The 19,154-nt window shown below is 38.9% G+C and overlaps 1 protein-coding gene across 1 annotated transcript in view; it reads left to right on the top strand.

Annotated features, from left to right (window-relative positions):
- The window catches only part of ABCB7 (ATP binding cassette subfamily B member 7), a 34,218-nt gene extending 15,590 nt beyond the window's left edge, over positions 1-18,628 (top strand). Inside the window, exons 5-16 of the mRNA XM_051630040.1 lie at positions 3,642-3,774; positions 4,210-4,478; positions 5,665-5,753; positions 5,837-5,924; positions 7,522-7,696; positions 9,065-9,222; positions 9,755-9,918; positions 10,089-10,218; positions 10,677-10,848; positions 12,873-12,976; positions 13,919-14,026; positions 16,698-18,628. Coding sequence (XP_051486000.1) covers positions 3,642-3,774; positions 4,210-4,478; positions 5,665-5,753; positions 5,837-5,924; positions 7,522-7,696; positions 9,065-9,222; positions 9,755-9,918; positions 10,089-10,218; positions 10,677-10,848; positions 12,873-12,976; positions 13,919-14,026; positions 16,698-16,916 — 1,809 coding nt within the window. The 3' untranslated portion in view covers positions 16,917-18,628. The remainder of the gene's footprint in view (positions 1-3,641; positions 3,775-4,209; positions 4,479-5,664; positions 5,754-5,836; positions 5,925-7,521; positions 7,697-9,064; positions 9,223-9,754; positions 9,919-10,088; positions 10,219-10,676; positions 10,849-12,872; positions 12,977-13,918; positions 14,027-16,697) is intronic.
- The last annotated feature ends 526 nt before the right edge of the window (positions 18,629-19,154 follow it).

The raw sequence follows: 19,154 nt of genomic DNA, 5'->3' as shown, positions 1-19,154 counted from the left end.
ACTGACTGCTAATTCTGTAAGTTTAAGGAGAAGAAATTGTTTGGCTCAAGAGGCAAGACTTTAGTGTATGGTAAATTTTATCTGTGTGCAAAGGTATTGGTATCTGTCTGGTCAGTCAGTATGTATGTATGATCTTGGTGTTTGAGCCCTTTCTGAGGGCTCAGATGGAGTTAGATAATTACAATGAACCTTTAGATACTGTTAGCTTTTTGAGAAGTTTCAGGTGGAAAGTATTTTTAATATTTTTTTTCATCTTACTGGAAAAAGTACATTTTGTTATTGTCATTCAATGCAAAGAAGGCACCAAGCCAGATGCTTCTTCCCTCTTCTGGACCACAATTTGCAGCTCCTTTAGCAGTTTTACATCCATTAGGGATAGAGTTTTCTGTTTATATTTCCACAAATGGAGTTGTTGGATGTGTACGTTTATATTGGTCCAGTGATAAATTCAGTCATCTTCATGTCAATGTTTCTCATTGAATTATTGGCAAAAGAGGAGTTCACTAGAGGCCAGTTTTATCATGTTGGGGCCCAGCCTGTCACTAATTCATCATCTTTATTAAACAACAAATATTGGGAAGAGCAAAATGAAAGATAAGACTGTTTGGCTTAAAAGTAGTGTGGTCCCACAAGGGAACAGAGATGATGATGCACTGTCAGCTTAGAAGAGTGCAGTCATTAAAAAAAAAAATGTTTAAACTCCTTTAAGCCTGATGCACTGCAGTAGAATGTGGTGTTAGATGGGAACAGTTGAGTTGGGATGACTTCATGGGTGCTGTATTGGCTTTCCAATAAATTCAGACAGGGATAAGCTATTAATTCAAAATTAGAAATTACACACATTTATATTAAATATCAAGATTTCAGGAAGAGCAGGGAAACCTATTGTGTAAGCCAGCTGTTTTGCATGGCAGCTTTTCAGAGTGCACCTTGGGGTGCTTAAAGCTTCTTGTTCTGGGCCAGCAAATTCGGGCTACTGAAGAGATAGCTGTGAGTTTATGTAGAGGGCTGAAGTTTTATTTCTATTAATGTGAGTGTGATCTCATTGACTTAACAAATGGAGTAGGAAAGGCCTGTTTCTAATAATGACCTCTCATCTCTCATGCTATAAACTTTGTAAGATTAACTTTTTTTTTTACATTACTGGAAAGCAGACTGTCTTGATTGCTAATTAAATGCAATATCGTGCTGCCTTGTTCTTATTCAAGCTTTACCCTCCAGGAGTGAGAACAGCTATAACCTGAGACCAGGCTTTAAATTTCATTTAAAACTCTATTGGGTAGAATTATATTGATGTAAAAGAAGACATTTCTGTAAAATTGTAGGCTGTTACCAGTTAAATTAATTGCAACTGGAGAACTCCAATTTAAAGAATAAATCTCTTTTCTTTAAATGGACTTTAAAATATATCTGTAGTTTCTTAACTACCTGTGGTGTCTCATAGTCTTCTGAAGAGTAAAATCCCTGCAGAGGCATTTGTGAGAATCTGCAGCAAATCAAGACAATCTGCATGACAATACTTTTATTTTTGTTTGGAATGGCCTCTCCCAGGAAAACCTAGTCTTTATTAAGAAAAAAATTGAACTTGAGTAAGTCTGAAGATAAATTTGGGTTTTTTGGTTATACTGGAAAAGAGGGGTGGGGTTGAGTTTCAGTATTGTGAAGATTCAAAGTCCTGTTCATGCATCCTCAGTTCTTTGTGGGGCTTCATGCTTAAGGTTCAGGTATGTAATGGAAGTAACCTGTCCTCTTCAACTACCTGCATGTAATTGAAGTTCTCAGACATCACTGCCTACTACTAACCTCAGGTCTTGGTTTTTAATGGAGCTTTCCACAATTCCTGTCTCTGATGAGGGGAGTTGCTGAGTGACTCTCAGGCTTGCACTGGAGACGTTTCGGAAGAATGCATTTGAAGTAGGAGCTGATCTTCAGCTGTTTTTTTCAGTCACAAGCCAGCCAGTCATAATCTCACCTAGATGCTCTCAGATCTCATCTGTCTCCTTTCAGGGGTTGTCTAGGTTTATTGAGAATTTAGTAGTCTTCTTTTCTTCTTTTTCTTGCTTGGTGTATTTTGTACGGGAGACATGGGAGGGAAGAGGAGAGAACAGATTCCTTCCTCATTTGCATTTAAAACTTTTGCCTGAAACAGTGTATATAAAAAAAAATAATTACACAGATTAGAAAAAATTTACTTCAGTCCTGTAGTTAAAAGAAGTATTTTCAAAACTCCAGTTTCCCCTCTTAGAGAAGGACTTTTCTTCCATTCCTTACAGTAATTTGTAACACTGGGAATATTTGATACTGGGTTAGTTATAACTACTAAAAGCCTGTGTTCCAACCTGAATTTAGACTCAAGTTATGAAGGAGTTTCACTTGAAACCTAGTTTTTTTCCAGTTAATTTACAGTTTTTTCACTGGACTTTCAGCTCTGACAGATGTCCCTGAATACAACTGGGATGTAAGTGGGTATACAAAACATTTGGTGGAGAGAGCTGAAATATCTTTGTCAATCTGTTTTGCATTTTTGGTTTCTTCTTGTGTAGAATAATTTGTCATTACCCCCAGTTTTTTCCAAATATTGAAAAATAAAATCAGCCACCTTTCAGCAGAGTCAGCTCACTGTATCTTAACATCTACGATGATGGTAGGATTGTAGGTTTTAACATACTTGTTCACCTGATAAAAACCCCTTGTATTCCTTATTTTCAAATCTTCACAGTTAGAAGCAATTTGAGTTAATTAATTCCATTAATTGATAATTTTTTTCTTGTTGGTATGAAAAGGCAACAACAGAGCTTAAAAATGTTATGTTTTCTTTAAGATTTTCTGTATTTTCTCATGCTACAATAGTGCAAATAAAAAAAATGCTAAAGTTGGTGTCTTTACCTATTTAGCTGTTTTTTCTTTTTGTGTGAAGGAGACACCACTGTTAGAGGAGGTGCATTTGGGGCCAGAAATCCCTAGTGCCATACTGCCTGTTGGGGTTGTGGATATGACTTCAGGGTTTTGTTTGCAAGCTCATCTGGTTGTAATGTCACGTAGAGTGTATGGGAGGTCTTTTGTGCTGCTGTGCCAAACAGTAGGCTTAATGTAGTTATTAAGTACATGTTTATAGTGGTGTTGCAAATGGAAAGCGTTATTTAAATATTACAGTAATATTTAAATATCACAAGAGACAAAGGATAGGTTAACTACTTTACTTCTCTAGAGCTTTGGTTTAATACATGTTGACTGACCCAAAATTAGCAATGTGTGGGTGAGTTGGTTCTTCTGTAGTAGTAGTTCTTCATGCTGCATATTGCCAGTATCACAAAGAGCAAACAACCTGTAGTGACAATGTAATTTAGTAGGACTCTGAGTCTGCATCGTGCAGCGTCTGCTGCTTGATTAATTTCCGGGGTGCTCTGCGCAGCTGAGGTGCCTTTGAAGTGTACAGTGTGTTCAGGAGAGAAATTGATAACTAAAAAGAGCCAGTGAGAGGGACAAACTAACCCTGCAGTCCTAGGAGTGAGGAACTGGGGAGTATTATGCTTGAAATAAGAGAGCCACCTGATCTGCACTAAGTGGTTCAGAACTAAATAGAACAGCAGTTTCAGTCATGCTGCACAGATACTGACTGACCAGTGTTGTTCTGCTTTTAGGCCATGAATATCCTGGTTCCTTTCATGTTTAAATATGCAGTAGACAACCTCAACCAGATGTCTGGAAACATACTCAACCTCGGGGATGCACCAAATACAGTGGCAACTGTGGCAACTGCTGTTCTCATTGGCTGTAAGTGGTTTTCCCAAAACTGTTTGCGTTGTTCAGCGGGGCAGTGGGACAGCAAAGCTTTTGGCCTTTGTGCTGCTCACCATCCCAGATGGTTATTTCATAGCTACTTCTGTGTTGGTGTCTGTCTCCAGTGTTCTGTGACCTTGCTTCTGGTATTCCACTTAAAAAATTACATAATGCTTTATAGGAATGATTCTTGATGATGAATCCTACACTTTCTTACAACCCGCTGGAAAAGAAACTCATTTGATATGTGTGCACAGTGGTTTATAAATGAAAAATGGCATCAAGTTTTGGAGCAATTAAGTATAAATTACCATTGAACTAAAAGTGTTGAAAATTTGTAAAGAATGAGTCTAATGTAATTTCATGCATGAAGGGAAGTTGGAAATAGAACTATTCTCATTTTGTAAACTTTTTAATCTGTTTTTTTAGATGGTGTCTCAAGAGCTGGGGCGGCGTTATTTAATGAAGCTAGAAATGCAGTATTTGGGAAGGTGGCTCAAAATTCAATCAGAAGGATAGCAAAGAATGTTTTCCTGCATCTTCATAACCTGGATTTGGCATTCCATCTGAGCAGGCAAACTGGGGCTCTGTCAAAAACCATCGACAGAGGAACAAGAGGCATCAGTTTTGTTCTTAGTGCTTTAGTATTTAATCTGGGACCTACCATGTTTGAAGTGGCACTAGTCAGTGGAATTCTGGTAAGTGTTTATTCATGAGTTGGAATTGTCTCATTTCGGAATAATGCGTTGATTTTTCTTTGATAGAAGTCTACTGAGTATTAATAATAATAACAATGATAATAGAATTTACAAGGTGGTTTTAAAAGCAACTACTGTAAGTCAGAGCAGTCCATAATTTTCAAACGTAAGTAACTTTAAGTTGGCTTATTTGAAATTGTTTTCACATTTACCACCTGTCTTCAGCCAGTGATATTTATGTGGATAGTTTTAAATGTTTTACTTCAGAATTATTGAGAAAATGAAATCAGAAAAGTAAACTGTGCACACGAGTGTCAAATATATCCAGCAGGCTGTAAATGTCCAGAAATGTTGTGTCTTAGTGTGTGGGGTACAGAGGAAGGAATGATTATTGGACCTCTGCTAATATGGGTCTTTTCTTGTCCAGAACTTAACAGTGAAAATTATTTTTTGGAAAATAGTCTTCTCCTTGAAGGTTTTAAGCTTAATAATCTCAATTTAAAACTTTTATTTTGTACATCATACTGACTGTCTTTGAAAACAGGATCTTTGGATATTTATATGCTAAAATCCAAATCTCGATTATGTAGCTTAGACTCAATTAAAAGCAAGAATCTCAATTTGTTTATATCCCTTTTTTTTTTAGGACTTAACAGAATTTGAATGTAACAAAATGAGGTATAACCCCTGTTGATACTGAGTTAAATTTTATAACCTTTGGAAGTTGCAAATCGAGCTGGCTGTCAGCCAACCTGCCATGATGCTTGAATTTTTCTTCTTATGCCTTTTCTCTCCTAATGTACCCTGAAGTAGAGAAAATGCTTCATAAATTGTTTTGCAAGGCCATTTATTTCTTCTGCAGTCTTCAGCTTTCCTTCAAAATCCACCCAAAAAGCATGTAAACAAGTACTTATTTGTGCTAACAGCACACACGTCAGCAGCATTTATGTTTTATAATGGGAAAAATAACTTGCCAGAATTATGTTATACACGAGCCCTTGGTCATCTCCTGCCTTTTTGTCTATACCCTTCTCCTTGCTGCTTTCCTTTTGATTAGCCTTTAGCTGTTCAGAGCAGGGAGTGTGTTGGGAAGGACCTTGAGAGTTCTTGTCTTGGGCTAAGCCATCATAATTTTGAGACAACATTGAAGTTTTGAGAATGATTGTGACCTTTTTTCCTTCTCTAGTATTACAAATGTGGTGCAGAGTTTGCTTTGGTGACCCTGGGGACGCTAGGAGCGTACGCAGCTTTCACAATAGGCATTACCCAGTGGAGGTAAGGGGTGCCCTCAGATTGATCAGGGGACTTGGTGTTGCCTCAGCCTGAACTCCTGACTGTGTTAAGCCTTCATTTTACAGGACTAAGTTTCGAATAGAAATGAACAAAGCAGATAATGATGCGGGTAATGCGGCAATTGACTCACTACTAAATTATGAGACTGTGAAGGTAAGACCAGTCTTTACTACTAGGCTCTTTGTCTTACTTCTGTCAGCCTAAGGACAGTGAGTCATAAGATTCATCTTTTATAGGTCTGCATATTTGGAGCAGTAGCCTATTTTAAACCATTATTCATTTGAGGAGTACTATGTGGTATTGGCAGAGTAGCATGAAAGGTTTTAGCAGCTCGTGAAAAAGTCTTTTTGCTAATTGAGTGAGAAGTTTCTTTCATGACTGAATTGCCTTCACCATCAGTTTCTGCAAAATGTAAACTTAGTCTTGTAGAATTTTCTCTTCACTTGTTTGCAAAATTGTCTTCTGAATGTCAGCCTGCAACATGTCTTCTCAAATGATGGTGTATACTGTTTTCATCCCCTGTTGTGGTTTGTAGCACTTCATTGCTATGTTCACATGAAAGAACAGGTCTCTGTTGGTTTTTCTACTGCTGCTATTAAGAAAAATCCCGTGGACAGCTTTGAAATTGTCCAGACTTGTGCTTATTTTATGCTAATTTTAATTGGACAGCTGGAACTGGAAAGATGAGCAGTGCAATGATCTGTGAAGGAAGAACCCAGAAGTAGACATTGTGTGAGAAGTTGTAGAGAATTTGCCATCATCACAGTGACAAGGGTGTTCCAATACATAGAGGACAGTGACTTTTTAATCTTTTTAGTATCTAGTGGCAGCTGCTGATTTTTTTTGACATTTACAGAATCACAGAACTGTCTGAGTTGGAAGGGACCTCTAGAAATCATCTAGTCCAACTCCCCTGCTAAAGCAGAGTCACCTAGAGCACATTTCCAAGGACTGTATCCAGGAGGGTGTTGGTTAGCTCCAAAGAAGGGGACTCCACAACCTCCCTGGGCAGCCTTTCCCAGTGCATTGTCACCCTCATAGTAAAGAAGTTTTTTTTCTCAGATTTAGGTGGAACTGCCTATGTTCCAGCTTGTGCCCGTTGGAACTACTGAAAAGAGTCTGGCTCCATCCTCCTTTCACCCACCCTTTAGATACTTACATGCATTAATAAGGTCTCCCCTCAGCCTTCCCTTCTCCAGGCTAAAGAGTCCCAGCTCTCTCAGCCTTTCCTCATAAGAGTCATCTTTGTTGCCCTCCCCTGGACTCTCTCCAGCAGTTCCCTGTCTCTCTTGAACTGGGGAGCCCAGAACTGGACCCAGTTCTCCAGATGTGGCCTCACCAGGGCAGAGCAGAGGGGGAGAATGACTTCTCTTGACGTATTGGCCACACTCGTCCTTGTGCACTCCAAGATTCCATTGGCCTTTTTGGCCACAAGGGCACATTGCTGGCTCATGGGTCATTTACTATCTACCAGGACTGCCAGATTATCAGATAGAAGTTCTACAAGACAGACATCTGGTGATACTAGCATATGAGCATAGTAGCCATCTCCATAATGTCTCTTTCCCAGTGCAGAAGGTACTGGCTTTGCTCATGTTTTTGTTTTTACACACTAATCTTTTATGTTTTTTCAGTCATTAGGAGTGTTGAAGAGGAGTTCTGTGTGTTTATACTGAGCTTCGTAACTAGTTAAATCTGTGGCCTAGTACATTTGAGAAAGTGACATTTATTATTTTTGTGTGTGTCACAGTATTTCAATAATGAGAAATATGAAGCCCAACGGTATGATGAATTCTTGAAGACATATGAAAGGGCCTCCCTGAAGACTACCTCAACTTTAGCTCTCCTCAACTTCGGGCAGAGCGCGATATTTAGCGTTGGCTTAACGGCCATCATGGTGCTTGCTAGCCAGGGCATTGTTGCAGGTAACTCATCTGTCTGTCAGCTAAAAATCACTCTCCTGTACCTTAATTCATACATAAGAGAGCTGTTAATTAGCTTACGGTTGATGTGGCAGTTCATTTTGAGACTTTTTGCTTGAGAGTTTTGGGTATTTCTGCTTCTTGGAGTGTGACTAATTTCATTTTATGTATTTTGTGTGTATATATGTCAGTAACTAGTATGATTTTAACATTTAAATGACTTAAATGATGATTTAAACATTTTTAAAGTTTAGTAGTTAAAAGAAAAATCCTAAGAAGATGTAACTGTTGCAGGATTGTTAAAGACACATAATACAAATACTTGTGTGAACCTTCTACAAAGGTCCTTTCTTTTTACCCTTCTCCCTTCCTACATTGGCAGGATTCAGAACTTTTCCCCAGTGTTTATGTGCCCATGTGCTTTGACTCCAGTATTTATTTATTTATTTATATTTTAAAAAAATTTTTACTAGTATCCTTCACTTTCCTTAGATTAAGGGAAATAAGGGCACATTATTATAACAATTGTTTCCATATGCTATAGATTTTAATTTGTCTAGCTTTAGAGTTTTAGAATTTGTCTTATTTGCTATATAGAGTAGAGCCTGCTTTTGTAGGAAGACAGTAGAATCTTCAAATGCTGTAGATGGATGCAGTATTGAGCAGTGTGGTTTTTGCATTAAAAAAATGATGCTTTAAACACTGTTGGCATTGTCTTTGAAGGTCTGTGGCTGGTCTTAAGGAAATTCAGAATAGTCTTTAGGCAGGATGGTAGAAATACAGCTTTAAATCATCTTTCTGGCCCTGTTTTAGCTGAACTGACCCAGCACTTACCTTTAGCCACTGTGGCATCCTGAGCTTTTCCTTGGTCAACATATTTGATATTAAGATACTCAGAGGTTCTCACTATATATTCTAGCAGCTCTGTTGTATATAGTATGAAAATCCTCTCTTGATCATGACAAATTCAGTCATTTGAGTTTGTCTGTAAATGTGCTTAATATTGTCTTTCCTGATTCTTGCTTTCATGTGTTAGTTCCTCCCCTTCTAACTCATTTAGGCCCCTTTATATTTCTCTCTTTGGAATTTACAACTTTACGATGTTTTCTCTTAATTTCCTAATATGCTGCTTGTCTTATTTTCCAGTTTCTATTTTATCTTCTTGTAGTGAAATCCACTTGTTACAGGCACCTCCCTATGTAAAATCTAATCATCTGGGAAAGCATTTTGTTTAGGATTTACATGTCTGGTTTTAGAAATGAGATAAACTAGGCTTGGTTGACTTGATTATTAATTTTTTCATCTTTCAGTGCTTCCTAACAAGACAACTCTTTAAGCCTCTTTATTCTCTCATATCCGTTTTGTCTTAAGGCAGCCTTTCTGTTGGAGATCTGGTGATGGTGAATGGATTACTGTTCCAGCTTTCTCTTCCCCTGAACTTTCTGGGAACAGTGTACAGAGAGACAAGACAAGCACTTATAGATATGAACACCTTGTTTACACTTCTCAGTGTAGATACCAAAATTAAAGTAAGTAGTAGCTTATTTTCCTAATGTATCTGGGTATTTAGTAGGGCTGCTTTCTGGCAATGCCAGCATTTCACCCTCCTTACCTTCCAGGTTTAATTTCTGTTCAAGAAAGATGTTATGTACAGATGCTGTTCTGCCTCCACTTTAAGTGCAGTTAGTGCAATAGCAGCTGCTTTTCTCTTGCAGAGCTTTTTAGTGACAGTAAAAGTTGCTTCCTGAAAACTGTGTTTGTATTGAGATTTTTTTTAAGTGTTCATGCTTTGTGCTTTCATTTTTATTTGTAATTAATGATGCAGAATTTATTACTGTAAAAGAAGTTGTGAAGCAGAGTGTTTGCAGCAGACATTTTTACCTTCTTTGGGGAAAAGAAGGAATAAACCAATTTCACTTGTGTGGCAGATGATAATTTTAACATATCTGAGCTGGAGTGTCTGTTTGCCTTTTTCTGAGCTAGAAATTGGACTGTTCAGCTTTTTGAACTGCTTGAGACACTTTCTGGGCAGCATATAAAGTGGCACTCTTCTTTTAATAGGACAAAGAGCTGGCTCCACCCCTGCAGATCACACCACAGACTGCTTCCATTGCCTTTGATAATGTGCATTTTGAATACCTTGAGGGGCAGAAAGTCCTTGCTGGAGTCTCTTTTGAAGTCCCTGCGGGAAAGAAAGTGGCCATTGTAGGAGGTAGTGGGTCAGGGTGGGTAAATGGACTAAATTCACCAATCAATGACACAGAATTATGTTTCTTAAATGTGTGTGTTCTTGTGTTTCCCCTTTTATTGTTTTCATTTGTGACATCAGTTCTGTTTGGAGATTGTAAATGGCAAGGCAGGAGTGTATGTTGGCTTAAATTCTTCTCAATTTCAGGAAGAGCACCATTGTGAGGTTGTTGTTTCGTTTCTATGAACCTCAAAAAGGAAGTATTTATGTGGCTGGACAGAATATACAGGATGTCAGTTTGGAAAGTCTGAGGAAGGCAATAGGAGTTGTACCTCAGGTATGCCAGGTTTCCTTCTCTCCAGATAGTCCATCATAATAGGAACCCTCAGTATTCTGGCACTGTGGCTCCATGAAGGCAAACCCTTTGGAAGTCGTCATGCTGCTTTTTTCCCCCTCAGGAAATACAGTGTTTTTATGTGGATCATCATCTAGATCCAATTTCTGAAATGTGTTTAAGCCTCTTCATGAGAAACTGCCTCCAGCTTTAAGTGATTTAACTTTATAGTTGATTACCACCCATAATGAGTTAGCAAAGTGGTAAAAGTATGCATGACATATATATATTTAGGACACAGATCCATATTAATCCCATTTTTGGGAAATTTCCCCAAATGCTTTTACCTTCAGGCTTTGTAGCGAAGCACAAACTACTCTGACTTCTTTCATGGATTGGGGGCAATTTTTAAACTATTGTTCATGGTTGCTTGTTTAAAATATTCTTCCCATAAAATGCAGGATGCTGTTCTCTTCCATAATACCATCTATTACAATCTGCTCTATGGCAATATTGGAGCCACTCCAGAAGACGTCTATGCAGTGGCCAAGCTGGCAGGGATCCATGAGGCCATCCTTCGCATGCCCAATGGTTACAACACCCAGGTTGGTGAACGAGGGCTCAAGCTTTCAGGTGGGTTCTTAAGTCTACAAATTCTTTGTATCCCTTATGCTGCCTTAAAGTTCAATGCATAGCTTAGTCTTCAGTCTTTTAGCTTGTTTACATTCTAACATGATTGTAAGGCTAAATATGAATATGTAGTAGTTTAAGGCAACGGTAGACTGCAAGGTGTAGACTGCAAGATGTTTCAAATAATGTATTTTCAGGGGATAGTGTTAAATGAGTTGATACATAAGCAAGTAGATGCATCTAAGTAAAAATTATCTTCTATTTTATTTGGGTAGTGGAATGTGTGTGAGTAGAGCTGAAACTTCATGTACATGTGCATTGCATGTAGGACAGGCTTGTGTATATATGCATAGACTTTCCAAAGTTGGGTACTTTAATCTAAGGTTGAAACAGGTGAAAGTGAGGGGGTGTTTTGGTTTTCTTGTTAGTAGGTGAGACAGTGGGGTATGTTGTTGCAGCCTAGTCATGTTGGACCCTGTTCATAATGAAAGGGCCTTCATGTCATAGGTTCTCTAAGCCCCTCCATATGTGGGTAGGCACTCTGTGAACAGCCTAACTAGGAACAGTTCTGGTTTAGGTTGGTTAGGTTTTAGCCAGATTTTGCAGGGTGTGAGAGCCTTTCAGGGCTACACTTAAAAAAATTCACTTTAAATCATTCTCTGCAGATGTCTGTAACAATTTTTTTTAATATAAATGGCAAGAACCTTCATGCAAACATGAGTCCCTAAAGGCAGGGCAGCAGTGTGGGTAACAAACTGCAGTGTCTGAGTTTCTCTCCCCTAGTGGGGCACAAAAATAAGCATAAGGAAGTATTAGTTGTGATGAGAATGTAACTGGTGAAGTAAGCATCTAGTGCAGTTTTTACTGGTCTCAACCATTCATTCATCAAGAGTAAATAATGAAAAACAGGTTGTTTTGGCTTTTTCAAGTAGAATCCATTTCAGTGTTTTCTAATAGATGTGTAATACCAGAGCTCTGACAGCCCAAACCCCTGACTGGGGAACAAAACACTTAATGTGCTCCTGTTCTGAGTAGGGATGGAGAATAACATGAAACAAGTGGATGTGCTACAAATGTCAGGGAAGACTTTGAATTCTATTATTGTAGTGTGTCTTTCAAACATGGATATTGTCAAGCTGTGATTTTCCAATGTGCTTTAAAGGAGAGAGAGGGAGAGTATGTTAAAATAGAATGAGTAAATTGTACAATTCTAATTGTTACTGAATTGTGCCAAAGAGAGTTAAAAATTTGAACTGCAGCATTATGATCAGCCTTTTAAATGGCTTGTTAAAGCATGTTCTGTCCTGATAGGAATGGACTGGTAACAAGAATATAATGGTATTAAATGGAATGTTTTGAAGTCTTGAATAAAACAAAGCAGGACAAGTGCACAAATGTGAAATGTTTGCATTGCCTGCCAAATGTTTAGCAGATTTTAAGTTCTCAAAGGCACCTGTTTTCCTTTCTGTAAAAGTTGCCCTAAGTTATTCTTGAGTTGATGTTGGCTGTAAGAATTGTGAAGAAAGGAAACTAGTCTGAAAACTGGTTATATCAGAAACCAACAGGCAGTAGGCTGTGTAATGAGGGTGACTTTCAGTACCATATTAATTATGTTCTTTAATGAAATTTACTGGGTACAGCTGTTTAGAATGGACACTTTTAAATTTGGACCATTATGGAGTGGAATGTTAGATGAATTTCAAGGAGAGACCTGAAAATAAAAAAATGTGTGTGCAAGATGAATGAAATCAAATACAGCAGGTGTGGACAGAGCACTGTTTGTTGGTGAGAGAAAACAGGGTGTGTGCATGTTAAATTACTGTGCAGGGCATAAGCTTAGGGTGAAACAAATTGATACGCTACAAATGTAAGGAAAGACCTTGGGTTTTGTTACTGTAGTGTGTCTTTCAGTTTTAAAGAACCAACCCCAAAAACAGTCCTGTCTGCTATTGGATTTAGAATATCATGATGGTAACTTCATCTTTGCTTTTTTTTTTCTCCTCCTCTTCCCCCCACCCTCCATTCAGGAGGAGAAAAGCAGAGGGTTGCAATTGCCAGAGCAATGTTAAAGGAGCCACCTATTCTTCTCTATGATGAAGCCACATCATCTTTAGATTCAATTACAGAAGAGGTAAATTGGGATAAAGAAATACAAAACTTAAATGGTGTAATGATGTCTGGTTCTGATGCTTTTCCATTGGCCTTTTCTTCCCAGAAAGAATTCAGTTCTCTTTTCCAGATTGCTATAATGTGTTTTTCTGGTATTATTATGAAGAGATCTTATGTCTGAGCCCTTTGCCAAAAGGCCAGAGCAGAGATGCAGAGTCTGTCTGCCTTGAGACATCATGAGGAGTGTCAGCTCTGTCTCGGGGTGTATTTTCTCTTTGACACTCTTGCCCACAGTCCTACAGAACACTACTTGGATTCTTTCTCTGTTCTGTTTTGCTGTATTTATGGCAAGAATCAGAAGCAAAGCTGAAAGTTTCACAGCAGAACTGCACTTGAAAGACAGCAAATGAAAACAAGTCCTTCTCACAAAAATGTATCTTGTAATCAGAATGTTTTCTGATAAGGGCAAGTGTTTTTCAGGAAAATAAAGTGGATGCTTCCTTTATTTTAGTGCATGATATTGAGAAGAATGTTGTTCTTTAAATGTCATTGATTGGAAAGTATTATTGTTGTTATTGTTATTATTATTGTTGTTATGATTATTATTAATAATAATATTTTCAGGTGCCTTTACTGCTGTTTATGTTGCTTTCATAGCACGGCTGCACGGGGGAGATTTTCCTGAAATCCAGTAATACTTCTCTTCCTTTGTCCTGGGGATATCTGCATTGTTCTATGAATAAAGGGGTGTTTTGCAGTTTGAGGACTTTGTTAGAGCCACAAATACTTCATGCTTGGGGTTCTTCTGTAGCTACTGGTAGCTGTTTCTTACTGTGAAGCTAGAGCAGTCCTGGAGATGTTTCAGCATGAATTGGCAGCGATTTTTGTATTTCCAGACAGTGTTTGATTTCTCTTCATACCACCTAGGCCTGTGTAAGAGTTGGTCTCTGTTTTTACCTTGCAGAATATCCTCAGTGCCATGAGGGACATGGTGAGGCACCGGACATCAGTTTTCATTGCTCACAGACTGTCCACGGTCGTTGATGCCGATGAAATCCTCGTGCTGGATAGGGTGAGTGATGGCCCCCTTCCCACATAGTGTCAGTGCTTGTGTTGGGAGAGTCTGCCTGTCCATTTGGAAATATGACCCTGCCACCAAGCTGGGGAAGGTTATTTGTTTGGAAATAAACCATGTTAGAAAATTCTAGTCCAGGTTTTCCTTTTTATATATTTAACTTCTTTCCAGTTGCAGAAACGTGTGTGTGTGACTCTCTTTTATGTTTTATTTTTACTTTATTTTCATAGTTCATTTGATTGCATGTTCTTTTTATGGATTATGACAAATTTCACTTGATGCTTTAGGACTGGCTTGGTGTTGCATGCTGTTTATTACATGGATCTGTCAGATTAGGTTTCCTAATGTGTTTCCCCAAATTACACTTAATTCTCTTTTTCTCATACATGCACTGGTTTTTTTTCTTTCAATAGAGAGAGGACACTGTGTCCTGTTTCCATGCAGATAAAACTGTTGTAGGGTTGTTCAGTTTAATTATGTTACAAGTTTGAACACCATTTTCTACTCTACCTGTAGAAAAGTGTGATTATTCCCTTTCAGTGTGCTTTTCTTGTGAGAAAAATAGAGAAGTTTCAACATGTGATTTACTAGTATCACTGTTACTAATTCAGCTGTTAGCTCAGTCTGTCCTAAGTCCATTTTCTTCTATTTTACCCATATCTGGCTATAGATTTAAAATAAGCAAATGTTCTTATTATGACTTCATAGTTAGTTTTAACTGATAATGCTGAAAATACAGTACTCTAAGTACTACTAATAGATGATACATTTCTCTCTGCATGCTTTTTTTCAGGTGTATTGGGTGACTAAAATACACATATCTAAAAGAAAATAAATTATTCCTACATTAAATTATTTCATGGGCAATTAGAACAAAATCTTATGAGATGGCAACATTCGTGACTAGCTTTGCTGTACAAATCTCAGCTTCATCTGAATCTCAAAATGAAGTCATGTAATAAATCACTCCCACTGCTCTGTGGAGTTCTTACTTGCTTTTGATCCACTTGTTTTTTCAGCTTCTGCTGAAAAAAATGTTTTCTAAGGTGTGTCCTTTGTGTAACTGCATGGTAAAACATCTTGCAAATGTTTAACATGTTTGGAGGCAATCTGCGACTTTTTGTTTTCGACAAGTTTTCACAGCTTACTAAGAGTGTGTTTTGTGCTACAATGTAACTGTTAAACTAAAAAGAAAAGCACAACCTTAAACTTCAAAGCAGCTAGGCAGCTCACTCTCCTGAAGGGTGTTAGTGTAATAAAGATGGTGAAGGAGTAGGGCAGCATGGTGCAGCACCGACCGGCAGTGCCCGGCTGCTGCTCCAGGCACCAGCCTCACTTGCTCAGCAGAAAGTTGCCTCCAGTCTTCCCAGCTTGACTGATGAGCTCTGTGCTAGCAACCACATCAGTAAGGCTCAGTCGTGGACATGACTCAGGATGATTGTTTTACTTAACAGTGGAAATATGGCACCACAATTTCAGCACCTTTGCCTGGGTAAAACAGGAATAATTCTTGCGTGAGTGAACAAACGTTGTCTTAATGAGGTTGATCTTAATGCTGTGCAGCTGAACAGAGAAGTTACATTGTTGAGGATTGTTCAAGAGTTACTAATAAGGAAAAAAACCTTAATTCAAAAGCCTGGTCTCTACTACAGTGCACTCTCAAAATTAACTGCTTGACGTTTTTAAATAAATTCTGCAGTTCTGTTGGTCAAGTGGGTATTTGTTCAGATTCCACCAGCATGACTAGTAATAGAAGTGACAAGACCCAATTTTTTTCCCAGCATGTTCATCAGCAGCTGTCACAAGGAGGTAGATTTAATCATAGATCAGAATTTACAACTAATATAAAATCCATGCAGTTGTCCATCCAGTGCTGTCTTTTCCCACAAGAAAGAATAGCTAGAGGATGAATACATTGTTGTAATTGGAAGCCAGTGAATGTAAATGTGTATCTCAAAGCAGGAAGGTGAGTCCTTTTTTGGACTGTAGGGTTGTTTCACTGCCTGTAGGATTTGGGTTCTCCTCTCCATCTCTTTCTTCCCATTTTCACTCTGATAGTAAATCATCTTGGCTCTTGAGAACAGCCCAGATGAACTGAACTGCTCACCTGATTTTCATGACACCAACTGCAATGACACAAGTTACTGAACACCCATCTGAAAACACAATTTACATTAATTGTTTTTGGGATTTAATTCTAAATGTGTTTTGCTTATCTAGTACAAATCCCTCTGTGGATGCTCTTTTCTTTTAGCTTCTTAGTGTAAATGTGTTTGTCAGAAAGCAAAGACAAATACATGTTTGGTTTGGTACATTCACGTGAGGTGTACACCAGTAGTTTTCACTTCTCATGCTGAGGTCTACATTTACTGTAAATAGCTCTTCCAATTTAGGTAGTGAAACTTGCCATGTTGGTAGGCTTTACATTTTGTCCAGGTGGACAAAAGGCATCCACATTCCCATTTATGTAAGGCTGGGAAGGACACAGCTTCTTGTTTTCAGTGTAACACACAATTCAGGGCACCACACACTCAGTCCTTCATTGCTGTCCCGAGCTCTGTGTCATTAACAATTCCTGTGATCTGTACGGTAAAACTGAGGCCCATCTCTTGGCAGCATTTCTATCCCTAAAGATCTGGATACTGAGTTACTCTTCCTTCTTTTCCAGGGCAAAGTTGTGGAACGTGGTAGACATGCAGACCTCCTTGCAAGTCCAAACAATCTCTATTATGAAATGTGGCATACGCAGAGCAGCAAAGTACTGAATAGTCACAACAACCCACCCTGGGAAGAGAGGAATAGTCGGATGTCCAAAGAGGAGGAAAGAAAGAAACTAGAAGAAGAAATTAGCAATAGTGTGAAAGGCTGTGGGAACTGTTCCTGCTAACTGTTGATCCTGGATTACTCTTCTTTAGCAGGTTAAAAATGCACAAGATTTCAACAAGGTGCAGCTCTGGTGTGTCTAAGTCGACATTCAAAAACTTCGTGGGTTTTGCAGCTTTTGGGTTTTACAGTTTCTCAGAGACCTAATTTCAACCAAAGGAGTTCTATTTTTACATTTTAGAGATCTCTCATTTTCAGTGGCACCTGCAAGAGCTGAGCTTTTTCAAAAACTTTCAACTTCTCAACTAAGAGTGTAATTTATGGCAATTTTTAGGCATTGGCAAATTCTCCTGGTAGTCGCTTGAGGTGGATTATTAAATTGTAAACAGATTTGTCCTTGGTTTACATCATTTCTCATCATTAATGGTTCATAAATATGTCATGTTTTAATTGTAATAGGGCTAATTTGAACTCACTTGCTAGCGAGGAAGATGTAATTTAAATTGTTCGGTGATGTTCAGGTTTAAAATGTTCTTCCTTGTAAAGAATACAAAAAAGCCTCACAAAAATATGAAGAGGCTTCTAGTAGCAAACTAAATATTAGAATTATCCATCTCACCCTTCAGAAAGACATTTCATATTAGACTTTCAGGCAATGTACTGGTATTATTCTGCAAGAGAGCTAACAGTATTTTTAAGAGCTGGCAAAAATCTGGAATTGGCAAAATATTGTGTGACTTCACAGAAAACAGAAATGGTGTATGTAAATGTGAAGAATTGGAAGTTTCCCTTAAATTAAAAAAAACAGAGTTCAGGATTCTGTATCCTCAACATCTGCTGCAGTAGTCAAAGCAGAATGCAGTCACTTCTATTTCAGTCATGGTCTTAGGGGGAGCAATTGAGATTCAATAAAGACTTCCATAAATTTCTATTATGTCATTAATGTATGAGAAAATGACCTGGATAATGTTGAGAGCATTGCTGTAATCATCTCTTCATTTCAACAGTCAGAACTTCTTCAGTGTCAAGAAACCTCAATCTTTGTGATTTGCAGGACACTCCAAGTGTATTAGGTTTGTGTGGCAGGGTTTTGGTGAGGGGGGGCTGCAGGGGTGGCTTCTGTGAGAAGCTGCCAGAAACTGCCCCCATGTCTGATGGAGGTGACTCTGCCTGATTCCAGGAAGGACCCACCACTGGCCAGGGCTGAGCCCATCAGCAACGGTGGTAGCACCTCTTGGATAAGATATGTAAGAAGGGAGAAAAAAATACTGCAGTGGAACAGGAGCTAGAGAGAGGAGTGAGAATATGTGAGAGGAACAGCTCTTACAGACACCAAGGTCAGTGAAGAAGGGGGATGAGGCACTTCAGGCGCAGGAGCAGAGGTTCCCCCGCAGCCTGTGGAGGTCCATGGTGGAGCAAATATTCCCCTGCAGCCCCTGGAAGTCCACGGTGGAGCAGATAGCCACCTCCAGCCCACAGAGGAGCCCACATCAGAGCAGGTGGATGTGCCTGAAGAAGGCTGGGACCCCGTGGAGAGCCTGTGCTGGAGCAGGGGAAGAGCGTGAGGAGGAAGGAGTGACAGAGACATGATGAGCTGCCCCTAACCCCCATTCCCTGTCCCCCTGTGCTGCCTGGAGGGAGGAGGTAGAGAAATGGAGAGCTGAGGGTGAGCCTGGGGGATGGGGGTTTTGGGGAAGGTGTTTTAAAATTTGGTTTTATTTTCAATTTGCCCTGCTCTGAATGTTCATTGACAATAAATTAACTTAATTTCCCTGAGTGGAGTCTTGTTTTGCCCGTGCTGGTCCTGGCTGAGTAGTGGTCTCCCTGTCCTCTATCTTGACCCACCAGACATGTGTTTTGTTTTCTCTCCCTGTGCAGCTGAGGAGGGCAATGATGGAGCAGCTTTGCTGGGCACCAGTGTCTGACCAGGGTCAACTCACCACTACAGCACTGTATTCTTGGGCTTTATGTCTTCAGGGAGAATTACCATATCTATCAGCTATGGTATTTATTATTTCCTATATCTATATATAGATATATCTAAAAATAAATCATACCAGTTATTCTGGTATGAGTCCTCATGTTGAATTTAAAAATAAAAATCTTTCTCTTGGATGTGGAAAAATAACTTTTTTTCCCCTCTGGAGAATTGCACCAGTATAATTACACTGATATAATTACGTTTGTAAATCAGGTGCAAGATTTCTCAGTGTGGGCAATAGAAAAGCACTGAATTTGGTGCTTCTGGAAATGTAGTTGAAAATGGTGTTTAGGTTTTGTGTTACACCCTCCCTTGAAACTA

Source organism: Apus apus, chromosome 12 (genome assembly GCF_020740795.1).
Source record: "Apus apus isolate bApuApu2 chromosome 12, bApuApu2.pri.cur, whole genome shotgun sequence".
Taxonomy (NCBI): domain Eukaryota; kingdom Metazoa; phylum Chordata; class Aves; order Apodiformes; family Apodidae; genus Apus; species Apus apus.
Note: the sequence above shows the minus strand (reverse complement) of the source record. Positions and strands in the feature narration are given on the sequence as shown.